Source organism: Heloderma suspectum, chromosome 2, assembly GCF_057233095.1.
Source record: "Heloderma suspectum isolate Gila_16-S chromosome 2, 16-S_ref, whole genome shotgun sequence".
NCBI classification, from domain to species: domain Eukaryota; kingdom Metazoa; phylum Chordata; class Lepidosauria; order Squamata; family Helodermatidae; genus Heloderma; species Heloderma suspectum.
The window spans coordinates 218,071,251-218,087,095 of record NC_139459.1 but is presented as its reverse complement, the minus strand read 5'-3'; the positions used below and the strand labels follow the sequence as shown (position 1 = coordinate 218,087,095).

The following is a 15,845-nucleotide window of genomic DNA, read 5'->3' as shown; positions in this document are numbered from 1 at the left end:
CCAGCTTTTGCACTCTCTACTTTCACCCTCAACAAGAGGCTTTTAGATCCTCTTCACTTTCTGCCATTAGGGTGGTATCGTCTGCGTATCTGAGGTTGTTGAAAATTCTCCCGGCAATCTTAATTCCAACCTGTGATTCATCCAACCCGGCTTTTCTCATGATGTACTCTGCATATAAGTTAAATAAGCAGGGCGACAATATACAGCCTTGTCGTACTCCTTTCCCAATTTTGAACCAATCGGTTGTTCCATGTCTGGTTCTTACTGTTGCTTCTTGACCCTCATACAGGTTTCTCAGGAGACAGGTAAGGTGGTCTGGTACTCCCATCTCTTTAAGTAAATTGCCACAGTTTGTTGTGATCCACACAATCAAAGGCTTTAGCGTAGTCAATGATGCAGAAATAGACGTTTTTCTACATAGGAAACCTGAATCTTGGAAATTTATTTAGGTTTACTAATGCAGATTTGGTTACTACAACTCGTTTATCCTGTATCCAGATTACCTATAGTTCTCAACCATGGATGGCAAATATAATATGTTGTTGAAAGTTGGTTGTATACAATGCAATTTAATCCTATGTATTTTTAGTCAGAAGTAAGTCCCACTGTATTTAATGGGGTTTACTTCCAGGTAAGTGTGCGCAGAATTGTAGCCTCAATATCTTAATGGAAACCTGTCCTGATCTGTTGGTCCCATGTGACTTCTCAATAATTCACAGGTGGTTTTGGCCTATGCTTTGACAGCTTCCTATGGAAGTGCAATGAAGCTGGAAAAGACAGCAGCTTCTGAGCCAGTAGTGAAAACTAGCTAGGGATGTACGAAAGTTACCTTTTCGCAGGTGTGATTCGTGGTGTAGGGGAGGCGCTCTGTCCCTCCCCCCGGAATCCTCCCTGGCCGGCTCTGTTCCATGGCAGCTCCGTGGACCCGCTGGCCAGGGCCATCCACGGCCGCCATTTGCGTGGCTGCCTTTACCGTGATAGGCTACGTAAATACTTACGTAGCCTATCACGGAAAAAGCAGCGGCGCAAACGGTGTAGTGGCCACCGTTTGCGTCCCTGCTCTTTGCTGTGATAGGCTACGTAAATACTTATGTAGCCTATCACGGCAGCCTGGCAGGACACAAATGGCGGCTGCCATTTGCGGCTGCAGCAGCCAGCTGAAAGACCAGTTGGAGCCGCTGCCGCCCCAGGTAAGTATTGTTCCGGGGAGCTTCTGCGGGGGGGTGGGAGGCCGTTCTGCCACGGGTTTCGGGGGGCTGAATGCCAGTGCATTCGGCCTCACTGAAATCTGTGGCAGAATTCTCCGCCATCCCTAAAACTAGCTCTTCTGATTTGTCTCTCTAATCTGCCATCTAGTGCCCAGTGCACTCTAGTTTGCAAAAATGATGTCGGTACAGTCTCATTGTAAGTGTGTGTGTGGTTATAAAATACGTTGTGTTAATCTCATAATGTCTATTCATATACCTAACTCTTTAAAGAGGCTTACTGCCTTCTGTGTGTAGGTTTGCTGCCTCAGTGCTTCAGCTAATTTACTCTCCTATGTTACAACAGGATAACCTCAACTGTTTTTAAGCTGCAAAAAGGGAGATTCCACAATATTGCTGGGTAGTGTAGTCTTCCAATGAACTGCTCTCATTGTTAGGCAGGTGTTCCTAATTTTGACCAAACATTACCTTCTTCTTCTACTTATCCTGTTCTCTATGGATGAGGGTGAACTCTTAAATAATTCTCAGAAATACTGTTCTCTTGAGATTCATTTTTATTGCCATCTGCCTAGCTCTACCAGTTTGCCTTAAGCATTTGTTGTAGTCCTCCCAGGTTGTATTTTTTAATCACTCAATAATGGAACTGCTCACTCTTTATATGCAGTGAAGTTGGGGTGACCAGTTACCCCCTGAATTATTTACATTGCTATGCATAGTCTTGTTTACATGAGACCTGTAATCACACTCTGAATAGATGGAGAACAGGGAACTGAGTCCTTGGCTATGTGTAGCTAGCTAAGTGCCAAGGCGACACTTCATTCATTCATTCACATACACACACACACACACACACACACACAGAGTGTATTTTTATAATTATGTAGGGAAAGGCATAATATGTCTTTCCCTACATAGTGTATTTTTATATTATATACGTAATATAAAAATACACACACTAGATAGGGAAAGACTACAAACTTATCATAGGAAGTGTTGTTCTCCAACATCACAATCTGCCACAGTGGTGGAGGTAGCGGTACTTTTTTATATGGAAGGCAGTGAATAAATCACTTCCCAAAAAATTAGTAACTTTCGTTTAACTATATAGGCCAATTGCTACATGACACACATCACTTCTTCGATGAAATAATCTTGGACTTATTTTGGGATAACATTGTTTCTATGTTACATTTAGGCCTATGATACCCACTCTTCTGAACAGGAGCGACACAACCTTCTTGCAGAGATACCTGTCCGCCGTGGTGATGGTGTTACTGCCACTACGAGACGGGTGGGTCCGGACCTCTCTAAACGTATTTATCTGCAAATGACTTCCTATAATCCTGTCCTTTCCCTGGATGTTACTGGATGACCCTAAACTATGGATTTAAGTAGAAATTCTCTTCAAATTACGTTTGGGGGGGGGGGAGAGGTACATTAAACTAAATGTTTTTGGAAATGTATAATTACTTGAAGCAGAGGAAACACTTCTTCCCTGCAGAAACCCTTGTACAGTAATCTCAAGTATTTCTTGACCAACTAGAAACTATTAAGAACTGTCATTTTGTTTCTGCAGTGTAGTTCTGAAAAACTTTTAAAAAATCAGAAATTATCCCCAATTGCAATATAAGCACAACCCCTATCCATCTTGTCACTGTTCATGTACACTAAGGAAATGGTCTGAATAGTGCTGTTCTACACCAGTGTTAATCTCCATGCCTATTAGTGATTTAAAACTAATTTTGTCAAATTGATTTTAACTACTCTGGCTGGAATATAGGAGCTGGCCATGTGCCTACGTGGAAGCAGAATATTATTTTGCCCTGCAGCTCAAAAATCCTTAATCACTGTGTACTCTTCTTTGCAAGGACCTCCATCTCCTCCAAAGCAGAAACTATGCGTGTTTGACAAGAACTGTGTACATACTTCAAGACACAGTTACGCACTTAAAGCATTTAATAAACAGCATTTACTACAGGAAATAACTTTTGAGTCCATGACCCTCAGCTATGTAAAGGTCCCCTCCTCCTCCCTCCAGATGCTACCAGGTATGCTTAGAACTGCCTCGCAGGACATCTGCAAGATGCCATTTTTCCTGCTCACAGCCCCCCTTTTCCATGAAGCATTTAGCACGATTCCCTACTTCCCATGGCATACCGTAACTTAGCCCAAATACATGTAAATGAAAGAATGGCACATTATTCCCCTGTTTACCTCTGCCTCCACCTTCCTCCACTGTTGCTCCTGTAAGCTCTTCAAGGGAGGGACTTGTACTCTGTAGAGCACCATGCACATTGATGGTGCTATAGATACAGTTTGGGGCCTTTCTCTGAAGACTTTAAGATGGGTGGCAATAGGTATTCATTACTCAATAATACAGGTATCACTTATTTCAGTTTCAGGCATATGATTCTCATCCTCCTAGTCAATTCCTTGGCCATACTGGCTGGGAGTTAAGGGAAGTGCAATCCAACACATTTGGGTAGCAGCAGGTAGGGAAAGGCTGGCCTAGATACTTCCCAGAGTCTCTACACAAATTCATCCATTTAATGGTATTTCATCCTAGTATAGTAAGGCTGCTTAGGACTGCAACCTTTGTGAAGAGTTCAGCGTATTTACACAATATATACTCTTGTCCTTAGTGGCCAAAAGGACACCTAAGGATAAAAGCAGCAGGTAGAAGCTGTGTGTCATGACGGAGTCTTTGGACAAGGGCAGAATAAAAGCCAAACTTGTTACACAGTCTCAACCTGGTCAAATAAGCAAACAGAGAAAAGCAAAGTTGAGGAGATAACATTCTCAAATAGCTCACACTAAGGAATGTCACATTCAGGAATGTGCAAGGTCAAGTTACAATACAACCAGAAAGACCACTTGGCTACAAGGACTCAACTGCATCCAGTAAGTTTTTAAGCAATTCAAACTGTAAAAATACATACATTCGTTTTAATATCACATCGTTAATCGAATGAGTTGCTAGCGAACTTTTTGATGCAGAACTCAAAAGATATTGCCAATACATCCCTTGGTTGTTATACAACAAAGATCCAGGAAGACAGGTATAGCAAAGGATTGGGTTTTAGCAGATGTGCATGTATATATTGATATGCAGTTGTGTGGTTTAGATTAGGAAGTATAGTATCTAAAACACATTTTCACCTACAAATCAAACATCCAGCTGCTGAGAAACTACATATATGTAACATTACCCACTACGTAATCAACTTCACTCTTGGTTGTATGAATAATTTAGCTGTCTTAGTGTAGTGCTTGTTCCCAGAATGAGCATGTATTTGCTATAGCAATAACATGCAAAGACTACATATACAAAAACTTCTTAATGTAGCTGTACCTGTCGTAGCAAGGCTGCTGTTAAGGGTATGAGCTCTCCTTACTCCTCTACAGACCAGTAGCCTGCATTTTGAAGTCTGGAAAAGCTTCCACTATGGAAGAAAAATGGCAGCAAGTTCTTGTTTAGCACAGGAACTGCAGATGGAGGAGGTAAGTGTGATCTGGGCAGTAATTTTGCTCTGAAGTAAGCCACCAAACCCAGTGCTGAATGACTGAAAGCAATTTTCTCCAGAGCTCAATTCCATAGGAATTCTGGCTGTGCTGATGCAAAAACAGCAGGAGATACAAGGAAGAGTCCTTGAGGGCTGAGAGATGTTACTGCTGAGAGTTTGGCTGCAGTATATTCTGAAGGATTTCACGGCTTTGCAAAAGGGTTAATGCATCTTCATAGAGCATGTTCACACTGGTGCACACAGGCTGATGCTGCAGCTCTGTAACCTTGCAAATAGCCAAAGTACTCAGGGTACCTAGCAGCAGAAGCAGCAGCATCTTCAATAGGACTCTGGACCAGGAGCGTTTGTGCTGTGATGGATGTGATGCACGGCCTGCTGAGAGCTCTGTAAAAATTAAAAACAAGAATGACATAGAAAACTGCCAAGTTCTTTTCAGCATTAAATAATTCCATGCTGAGCAGCCTTGACCAACTCCTAGTCAAGTCGCTCTGTAAATTTAAAGATTCCACTGCAGGCACATACTAAGTCCTCAATATCAGCAGAGACAATTTTACAGTTATTTAACTGATGCCAAAGCATGGTTCTCAGATTTGGATTTTCCCCTTCTAAACATTAACTAGGTGACCATGTCACCTAGCTTGTAAGGTCAAATGGGATAAGTTCAAACAACTGCGTTAGGGCTGGCATATATTTCTCCCAATTTGGGGGGCATTTCTGGGGGGCATTTCTGGGGACCCCAATTTGGCCATCACATCCCTCCCTCTTGGCGCCCTTTTTGTCTCTATAATATCAGAGCACCTAGAGCCATAGAGGTTTCTACAGAGACCAGGAAGAGGCATCAAGGTTAGACTTCTAGTAAATTCTATGCCAGTGACATACAGTCAGGGCCAGAAATATTGGAACAAGGATAACTGTTTTGGCGTTGGCCTCTGTACACCACCACATTGAAGTTGAAAGGAAACACACCCAGATGGGAGCAAAGTCAGGACTTTCAGCTGTAATTCAAGGCATTTGACAAAAGTGGGGCACTACCCATTCAGGAAGTACAGCCAGTGGCATGCACACACCCCCATCATTGAGGGTTGTTCCATAAGTAATGGAACAAACCAACATCATTTCAAACTTAAGGATCACCTTTAATACCTGGATGAAAATCCTTTGCAGTCAATGACTGCCTGAAGTCTGGAACCCATGGACATGACCAAATGCTGAGTTTCCTCCCTCGAGATGCTTTGCCAGGCCTTTACTGCAGCTGCCTTCAGCTGCTGCTTGTTTATGGGTCTTTCTGCCTTCAGTCTTGTCTTCAGTAAGTGAGAAGCATGCTCTATTGGGTTGGGATCAGGTGACTGACTTGGCCATTGAAGAACATCCCACTTCTTTGCCTTGAGAAACTCTTGGGTAGCTTTTGCTGGATGTTTTGGGTCATTATCCATCTGCAATATGAAGCGGTGTCCTGTCAGTTTGGCAGCATTCGGCTGAATCTGAGCAGAAAGTATAGCCCTATACACTTCAGAATTCATCCTGCTGCTTTTATCAGCAGTCAGGTCATCAATAAACACCAGTGACCCGGTTCCATTGGCAGCCATACATGCCCATGCCATAACACTGCCTCCACCATGTTTGACAGATGATGTGGTATGCTTTCGGTCATGAGCTGTTCCTTTCCTTCTCCATTCTTTTCTCTTCCCATCATTCTGGTACAAGTTAATCTTGGTTTCATCAATCCAAAGGATCTTATTCCAGAACTGGGCAGGCTTTTTTAGGTGTTTGCTGGCAAAGGCTAATCTGGCCTTTCTCTTGAGTGTCGCCAGTGGTTTGCACCTTGTTGTGAAGCCTCTGTATTTACATTCATAAAGCCATCTCTTGACTGCAGATGTTGACAATGACATGCCTACCTCCTCAAGAGCGTTCTTGACCCAGCTAGATGTTGTGAAAGGGTTCCTCTTCACCATGAGCAGCATTCTGCAGTCATCCACTTCAGCTGTCTTCCATGGCCTTTTGCTGTTGCTGAGCTTGCCAGGTAATTCCTTCTTTTTCAGGATGTTCCAAACTGTTGTGTTGGCCACTCCCAATGTTTTTGCTATCTCTCTGATGGGTTTATGTTGTTTCCTCAGCCTAATGATGGCCTCCTTCACTTGCATGGACACCTCTTTGGACCTCATGTTGGGGGTTCCAGGGAACAGCTACCAAATGCAAATGTAATACTCAGAACCACCTCCAGGCCTTTTCTCTGCTTGATTGGTCATGGGGTACCCAGGAAACAGGCCACACCTGGCCATGCAGCTGCTTGTCAGCCATTTGTTCCATTACTTATGAGCCACCAACGATGGGTGTGTGTGTATGCCACTGGCTGTACTTCCTGAATGGTTAGTGCCCCACTTTTATCACACCCCTTGAATTACAGCTGAAAGTCCTGACTTCGCTCCCATCTGGGTGTGTTTCCTTTCAACTTCAATGTGGTGGTGTACAGAGGCCAACTGCCAAAACAGTTATCCTTGTTCCAATATTTCTGGCCCTGACTGTAGGTGTTGAACAAGGACATATACTTTATTACATTCTTTCAACAATGACCTATTTGCCAAGCCTAGCTGAGATAAGTTCTTAGCCCTATTACAGGGAAAAGAAACTTGCAGAGGATATGGTGTTTTCTGCTCCCCTCCCAACCCCAACACACTGTTTACTTACTTGGATTCTCTCCCGTTTCTTTCCTTGATTGTGCTGTCATTCCCTGCTTTGCTGCTCTCAGGGCATCATACTCCCGTCTCCGGCGTTCTTTCTCTTCAGCCTTCTCCCGCTTCCGCAGTTCCCTCTCCTGGGCTTCTCTTGCTCGTCGCTCTGCTTCACGCTTCTTCTCCAGCTCTGAGTGTCAGCACAAACAGAAAATGTTCATTCACTTCAGAAAGCCCTCCCATCCATCCATCACATTGTACCAGATTAAGAGGCAACTGTGGTTGCTGTATTGAGCCCAGAGAATGGAAGTTACATTTGCAAAGTAATTAGAATATCTTACGTTTTGCATACAGCAATGCAATGGCTGCCTACAGAGCTGGTGAAATTAATATTACTGTACTGTAGTGCAAGTCATATCTTGAGGATATCCAATAAACTGCTGCCTATATATTCAGTGACCACCACAGACAAAATCTTAAATCCACTGCCTAGCGAAAGAGCAAAACAATGCCATGGGCAATTAGCCACTTCTTTCACAAGAGCCCAGCTTTTAACAAAAATTCACATATGCTCTGTGATTAATAAATCATTCATTCCTAATGACTAATGCAGCCAGGCCCAATACACTGCATCTCTCAGTGTGGTATCATACGTAGTTTACAAGTACAAAATACTGAAACATTTTTTAGATACTGTAAAAAAATGCACTGTGAGTTGTTCAAATGTGTGTATAATCGTATAATTGAATGGGAGTATGAACCAGTTCTGGGAATAACTTCAGAATCTTTGGTTGGCACGCCAGCTACAGCTATTCCGGGACAGGGATAACCTGGCCATAGTGATCCATGCACTGGTAATGTTTATGTGGGGCTGCCTGTGAGGTTGGTCTGGAGGTGCAGGTACTGCAAAATGCCACAGCTAGACTGACGAATGGGACAGCCTGCCAGGAATAAATACCAGTCCTGAAGGAGTTTCACTGGCTGCCAATAAGCTACCGAGTGAAGTACAAGGTGCTCGTGCTGACATATAAAGCTCTACACAGCTTAGGACTTGGACATCTGATGGAGCACCTTCTCCCTTATATGCTTGCCTGGATATTAAGATCTAGGGGGGAATGCCCTCTTGATGGTGCTGCAGTTGCTGGGGGTGCAAAAGCAGCACACCAAGAGAGGTTCTCAATACAAGCACCCTGATTTTGGAACTCTCTCCCTGCTCATATATGGCTGGTACCAAATCTTACAAGTTTTCAGCACCAACTAAAGACTTAATTGCTCACCCAGGCTTTTGACTTGATTTGTGTTGCTGCATCTTGTAAACTGCTTTTTATTCGTGTTACTGTTCTCCCCTGTTTCACTGGTTGATGTTTTTATGATTTTACTGTAATGTATTGGTTTTGTTTCCTGTTCTGGGATTATTTTCTAATGAAAAGAAGGTAATTTCATAAATACATAAATCAGGGGTGGGCAACTGCAGGAGGGCTGGATGCCACAGTCTGTGGGGCACCCCAAAAAATAAAATATATGTAAACAAAACTTAAAATGCTGTCTGTAGCACTACAAGCGTCAAAATTAGCTCATAAAAATTGTTTTGAATGCAGAGGCTGTAGCAGGGGTGTGGTGGGGTGGTATACCCACCCCTGAGATAAATATAAACAGGCCTACCTCGCTCTGCCTGCAGCTTGCGTTGCTTCTCACGATCCAGCTCAGACTGGATGGCTCTCATATGCTGAAGCACCTTTGAGATTCAAGACAATTGCATGTAATTGGGTTTCAAACTGACAGAAATAGGCATTTATTAAAATGCAGTTAATTTGGACAGTCTTGAAAGAGCTTTCTCTGGCCATTTCCAAAGAATTAGAGTTGGAAGATCTAAATGTCATCTAGTCCATCCCCTCTCGCCGCAGTGCATAATGTACCACAAGCGAAAAACAAAAACATGGAATGGTGTCTACAGAGCAAATAACTCCAGATGAATGAAGCAAGTAAGCAATGTCACATGTTACTAGGAGGGGAGGGAGAGAAGAGAGAAACAAACCTCAAGGCCTGTATCCAATTTGTGCTGGGTTAGAATTCATTTCCAACTGAAATATGAAAAAGCATCATCCCCTGAGCATTAGCAATGAGTTACTGTCCCCCAAATGGTCTTTCAAAAAGGGCTATCAATAAACAGAGAAAGTTTAAAGGGGGGGGGCGGGAGGCAGTATTAAGAATTAGGGGCTTATTGCCAATGCTCGTATAGCCGTCAACATGCAAAGCATCCTCTTGAGCACAGGGATCAATGCCACAGTATACCACTATGATCAATGCTGCCTGTAAAAATATTAGAAGATTTATAGTACAACAGGACTGCCCATCTATTGTTCCATTTTATGTTTATTTAGAGTTTATTTTGATCTTTGGATTACAACACACACGGAGCTTTGGGGAGGGATGGATAAACATCCAAAGGAGAATATAAAGTATCAACAGCCTCTGAACAGTTAGCAAAACAGCGCAGAAGGAAACCAAGTGAGAATTAACTGAAGTAGTCCCTTACCCTAGTGGCAGCCTGTTTACACTGCTTTTCGTCCAAGCAATCTCCAGCTACCTTAGCCAGTGTAGGGTCAAGGGGGTTGTCTTTCAGATCCAGCCACTTCAGGTTCTGAAGAAGGAAGCACCCACAAAATTAGACCCAGTCAGTTGCCACGATTTTCAAAGTTTCACTCCTTGGAAGCATTTAATTTGCCATTACCCCAAAGGCCCTAGAACCTGATCAAAGAACACAGGAACACTAAACATAGGTATAATGAAGATGCACTCTGTTTCTGGAGTTTCATAGATAATGCTCATACTGCATAGAAAAACAGCTTTTGAGACTTATTTCTTGCAGACAGCAGGCTAAAGAAACAATGCCAGTATGCATATACTTGTTAGGGAGGTGTCGACTCATTAGCTAGATGATAAATTACCTGAGCTTTGGGTGTAGAAAGTGAGAGCTATAGGTGGTGGGATTCTGTAATTCCTTCAAGGGACTAGCACGTAAAAGGAACAAAAGGGAATGGAACAAACTGGGATGCAATACATATTGTGGAAGCAACCAAGTGTCAACAGCAAAAGCAACAACATGGTTCCTTCGGGAGCCAATTATGACCGAAAAGAAGAAATGTAAGTAGCAACTTCAAAACTGAACTACTTGATAGCTGAAAATAGCTGCTCAGAAGCTATTCTAATTTTCCACTCAAACACGGCAGCAGAAAGTTTGGAAGGGAGCAGTTCTGTGCAGCCCCTGCTCTCCTTGTGTTAACAGATAGTTATGGCTTGGCTCCTAAGGTGCCATTCCATGAACAGAAGGGCTTCTTCCTGAATTGAATGGAATTTGATCTATTGGAGGCTCCTGCTGGTAGACAGGGAGACAATTTTTGCTGATTCCCCACAGCCCCCTCCAGCCACCAGTGCTACTTCTTATGCTGCTCTGGAAAAACCCCAATCTTCTGGAGCAGGTTTTCAGAAGGCACAGGAGGCAGAAAGGGGAATCGTTGAAAATGGTCTTCCTCCCTTTGACTATTGGAAGCATCCTGTAGGTGGAGTTCTGCTCACAAGTAGTTGGAATCCAAGCCCTCTAATCTTAGGAAATTCCTCACTTGCCCAAGATGACATCCATCTTTTTCTAGCTATATCTTCTAACGATAAAGCTACAGAAATCAAAATGGAGCTCAGAATTAAGTTATTTGTTCTAAAGAATCAAACCAGAAGAGACAACAATGTAATATTACCACACATGAGATTTGGACAAGAGTTTGCCAAGAGTTTGGTAGAACTACTAAGGTTTCTCTGTAGGTAGCAGTTGTATAGACATCAACAAAGATTTGAACCTTCACCTTTCACCACAAACACTGATCTCTCTTAGAGAAATAAAGTTCAGAAAAATCTCATGTTTATTCTGGGTGGAAATGCAAAGCCTTACTTAATGCAAGAGTTGGAGGAAATTACCTTGAGTTGTGCAAAACTGACTGGCAAGGTAACTAATCGATTGTTCAGCAGGTCCAGGTGTTGCAAGGTGACCAAGCGACCAAAGTCCGGAGGTAATTGTTGAAGCTGATTTTTACTTAGGTCTAGTTTCACTAGATGAGTCAAACTGCAGAAGTCTGACTAGAACACAAACGAAAAAGTCCAACCACCAACACAAAAGTTGAGACATTTAGGCTGCAAACCTATGCACATTTATCTAGAAGTATGCTCATTTATCTGAATAGACATGAATAGGACTGCACTGTTAGAAAGCTGAGCAGTAATAAATAGGGCATGGTTTACCAAGATCCATACAGCCTATTCTGTCTTCCAAGCTATTCGTGAGACAGAAACCTGCCCTCTCTTATCCTAGGACTGAAAATGGAGAAACAAATCCCCACTAAACATCCTCTAACAGAAAAGCCATACAATTACAATAAATCCATTAGTCCTGTAGTTCCCTAAAAGGATCTGTGTTCCAATTCTACCCTTTGCCCACAAAGTTTCTTCCCATCTTAGCCCCTTAATATCACCCTTTTTCCAGCAACCACTACCGATAGACTTTTAACCCAAAGCTGCACATCACTGATGCAGCTATTCATTCACTTTGAGATTAAAGGATCTGCCATCAAGAACTAAATCTCTGCTCTATGAAAAAAACAGCTGCACTTGCTTCTGTCTCTCACTATATTTCACTGATCAACATTGCCCTTTTAGGGACTGTGGCATCATCATTCACTTACCCAGCAGAAAAAGCAGTACAGCTATAACTACAATCCTACCCTATACATTAACACAGAAGGCTGGACTTTAGACTATTTCCAGAAGGGATAAGGTTGCAACTTACTGATAAAGTAGTAAGATTGTTACAGGACAAATCCAGAACAGTTGCTTTTGGAAGTCCTGCCTGAAAAAGAACCAAAGCACAAAATTAACAGTGCAATCCTATGTGTCCAATGGGGCTTACTCCCTCGTAAGTGCATTTAGGAGTTTAAGTTAGATCCATCACCTCATTACAGTTTGCATTCTGACAAATCAAACTTTAGTAGCAAATCTTTGACCTAAAAGGTCAAAGTGAATTCTACACTTGCCACAGTACAGATAAACCTTTCCACAGGCAACTACATTTTAAGATTAGCTAATAAACTGTATTTCACAGTTGCTGCTTTAATTACAGACACTTTTGTTCTGACGGTAATTCTATAATTTAGCTACAAGATTTGTCAAATGAGTTAGGAAGATGTTACTTAAAAAAAAATAATAATCTGGCTAATCTGCTAGGCCAGGGATACGCATGTGTTGCTGAGCTGCAATTCCCATAACCAACTGACTGTGCTGGTCCAACAACATCTGGAAGGCCACACATTCCCTGCCACTGTGCAATGCTTTCTTCCCCTCTGGTCATTATCAATTTGTTCCCTATTTTCCAAGGAGAAACTCCCTAACTGTTATTTAATTACAGGCAGATTTGTAATTGGTATCCACAATCAACTCACTATGGAAAGGATCTCTTCCTTTCTGATGAGCAATGACTCTATACTGTGCTTCAGAGAAGCAGCATGATGTCAAAGAGACAAGACCCTGCCTTTTTTGGAGCAGAGTTACGGTGACAAGATTGTAGTTGGTTACCAAGACCAGCCAAAGTTTGTGGACCCCTGTTTGTAACGATGTGCATTATGCAGGTTAGTGAGTTCTAGACCTAGATGAGTGGTGTGAAACCTACTTCAAGAAACTGAAACTTTTATTTTAGAGTTTGACACTCTGCATTCTGGAAAACAAAAAAATGCAATCAATTGGCAAGAAGAAGTTCCCACACCAGCCACATGAATTCCCCCCAAAGCCCCACAGCACTGCTGCTATATTACTCTTGCTCTCTCCTCTCAGCTATGGTGCACATTGCAGCATGGTGCAGTGCAGCATCACAGCTTGTTAGATATTGAAATAGACTGTACACATGCACAGATGGATGCACACATTCACACAGTAGATAGAAGCAGACAGTAAAATTGCAGCAGCAGCAGGACTCATGAAGATTTAGGCTGGTATTCCTTCTCACATAGTTAAAGTTATCTGCACATGTCTCAGAAACAAGGTGGAAAGCCACCTTCTCTTCTTGTGAGTTCAGTTCCCTGAAATCTAGATAATATATTTCAAAATTGTGCCTTTCTTCAGAGAAAGAAATAGAGTTCCTACCACTTCAAAGCATACTTTAACATTCTGGTAAAGAGATTAACAAATTTCCCAATTAATTTCAGAAATCTTACAAGGGCCCGTACTTTCATATAGACTACACAGCCTTACAGAATTCTTTGCAATATTCTACAACCAATAAGAAAGAAAAAGATACCAACCAGCTCTTTAACTGGCACCTCATACAGGTCACACAAGCTCAAGTCCAACTCGTTGCCCTCCAGTTTGTCCTTTAGATTCACTCCTTTTCCTCCAGATTTTGCCATAATCTTCAATAAAATAGTATCCAAAGCAGTCTGGTAAGTATGCTTGTGTTCCTAGGGAGATGGAAAGTTTAAGGCTGTACACTTACTAGTACGTGTAAAGTCCTACAGTAAAACCTGTAAGACTTCTAAGTAAACATGGTTAGGCTCACACTGCACAAAGATCAGGGTACCCTGAAACAATGCACCCAATTCTCAGCAATAAACAAACTGGCCAGAATTATTTTAATAGCCATATTTTCCACTGTTAATATTTAAGCTATGAGTCCGCCTAGACTATCCATTCCAGCTCAGCTGTATGCTGGAAGGATTGTTACAAGAAGGAACTATTTGGTCACCATGGCCCTCAAAAATCCTTGGACCATTGCCAAAATTGCTGAAGTTTACACTAGGAGTAGGAGAGGGTTTTGCAATATATTAGTTCACCAGCTATCCACTGGAAGGTCTTGCACTATTTTTTATGAGACTACAAAGAAATCCACTTCAGTAGTAGAGGAAGACTTGTGCAACATCAGAGGCCTTCTTATCAACCCATCACGAGTCAGATGACACGAGCCAATTTACATACTGTATAGCATCATTAGCATAATTTGCATGCTTGTGACACACACAAGAACATTAGCATGAATCCTGACATGGATGTAAAACACACAATATAGATTAAACATGCATATTGCAAGATTCCCCAGGTGGGGTACCACATAACATTGTACTGCACTGCAGGAACCCTCTCAGTGTCAGACTGGCGGGAGTTTTTTCTCACACAACAGCATCCCCAAGTACAGGGCCTTCCTCTCCCCATAGGAATGAATGACCACTTATATGGTGGGGAAATAAGAGGATGAACTCAGGGAAACCACTGGGATGGAGACTAAACCTGCTCTCCATCCACTGAACCCAGCCACAGAGAATCAAGCCAAACAACTCCTGCCTACATATCTCTGTCCTGAATGTTTTTTCTTCATTATTCTACCATACAAGGTTACTGGAAGGATGGAATGGAATACTGGAGCGTGTGGTGCTTATAGATAAATCTACTTCTAATCCTTTTATGGCAGCCTTCTCCAGCCTGGTATCCTCTGGATGTTTTGGTCTACAACTCCCAGTATTCCTCATTGTTGGCTATGCTGGCTGGGGCTGATGGGAGTTGAAGTCCAAAACATCTGGAGGGCAACACGTTGCGGGAGGCTGTTATATAGAGTATCAGCAGCAGCGACTCTTGTTTCCTACATAGGCTCTGTACCTTCCACACGGTGTGACACGTAGAAATTTGACATATGACGTCCCTGTTACTGCACGTCCCCAGTGCAGAAATCTGCTGCTGCTGAACTTCTGCCTGTCAAGGAGATGTTAAAGGCACAGAGCCAGTATCAGCGAGGAAGGAGGGGAGGGAAGAAGGGGATGCCAAGCCAGCGGAATACTTCAGAATCCTCCCCCCGCACCCATCTCAACAACAACCCCTCGGTGAGGCAGGCCGGTTCTCACGGAACGACCGTGCCGCCCAGCGTGTCTGTGGCAGAAGAGGAGCACGGGCGCCCCGACGCCCCTCCCCACGCTCGTGCCCTTCGGACCTCCAGCGGCGGCTTGCGCTGCACACGCGGCAGCCACGTTTTCCCCACACCGAGGCCGGCGCCGGAACGGATATACCGAGCCGGGCCCTGCACGGAGCCTCTCGCGGCCGGCGGGAGCAGCAGCAGCCCGGCACGTTCAGCCACCAGCCTTGCCTCCGCTGGCGGAAGGAGGCGGCCCTGCGCCTTTCTGGGCGGCGGCGGCGGCGGGGGCAGCAGCAGCCAAAGCGGGTGGGCGTGAGGGCAGTCAGCCAGACACCGCGCCGCCGCCGCCCACCAGCTCTGCGCGCAAAAAGGGCAAAGGGCGCCGTCCCTACAGACCGGCGGGGGAGCTGCGCCCGAAGCCCCCCCTCGCCCCCGCTCACCTCGCCCCCGCCCCTCGAGCAGCGCCGCCGCCTCTGCTGACGCCGCCTCGCCTGCCAGTGCCAGCCACTTCCGC

The 15,845-nt window shown here is 43.7% G+C and overlaps 2 protein-coding genes across 6 annotated transcripts in view; one reads left to right on the top strand and one right to left on the bottom strand.

Annotated features, from left to right (window-relative positions):
• Positions 1-6,741, top strand: part of EME1 (essential meiotic structure-specific endonuclease 1) — a 17,151-nt gene extending 10,410 nt beyond the window's left edge. For 3 of the 4 annotated variants that reach the window (XM_084837981.1, XM_084837983.1, XM_084837980.1), the window contains exon 9: positions 2,401-3,025. In XM_084837981.1, the coding sequence (XP_084694107.1) occupies positions 2,401-2,577 (177 nt within the window). In that variant the 3' untranslated portion in view covers positions 2,578-3,025. Of the gene's footprint in view, positions 1-2,400; positions 3,026-6,602 lie in introns of those variants that run through there. The other variant, XM_084837982.1, reaches the window with a different exon arrangement.
• On the bottom strand, positions 1,742-15,845 carry LRRC59 (leucine rich repeat containing 59). 2 transcript variants are annotated; one of them, XM_084837986.1, is made up of 9 exons: positions 15,772-15,845; positions 15,082-15,174; positions 13,737-13,892; positions 12,233-12,292; positions 11,368-11,526; positions 9,935-10,039; positions 9,061-9,133; positions 7,415-7,588; positions 1,742-5,113 (listed from the first exon to the last, which is right to left on the bottom strand). In XM_084837986.1, the coding sequence occupies exons 3-9, from the start codon at positions 13,839-13,841 to the stop codon at positions 4,872-4,874; spliced, it is 918 nt and encodes a 305-aa protein (XP_084694112.1). In that variant the 5' UTR covers positions 13,842-13,892; positions 15,082-15,174; positions 15,772-15,845; the 3' UTR covers positions 1,742-4,871. The 2 variants fall into 2 exon arrangements, with proteins under 2 accessions (XP_084694112.1, XP_084694111.1); XM_084837985.1 differs by lacking the exon at positions 15,082-15,174.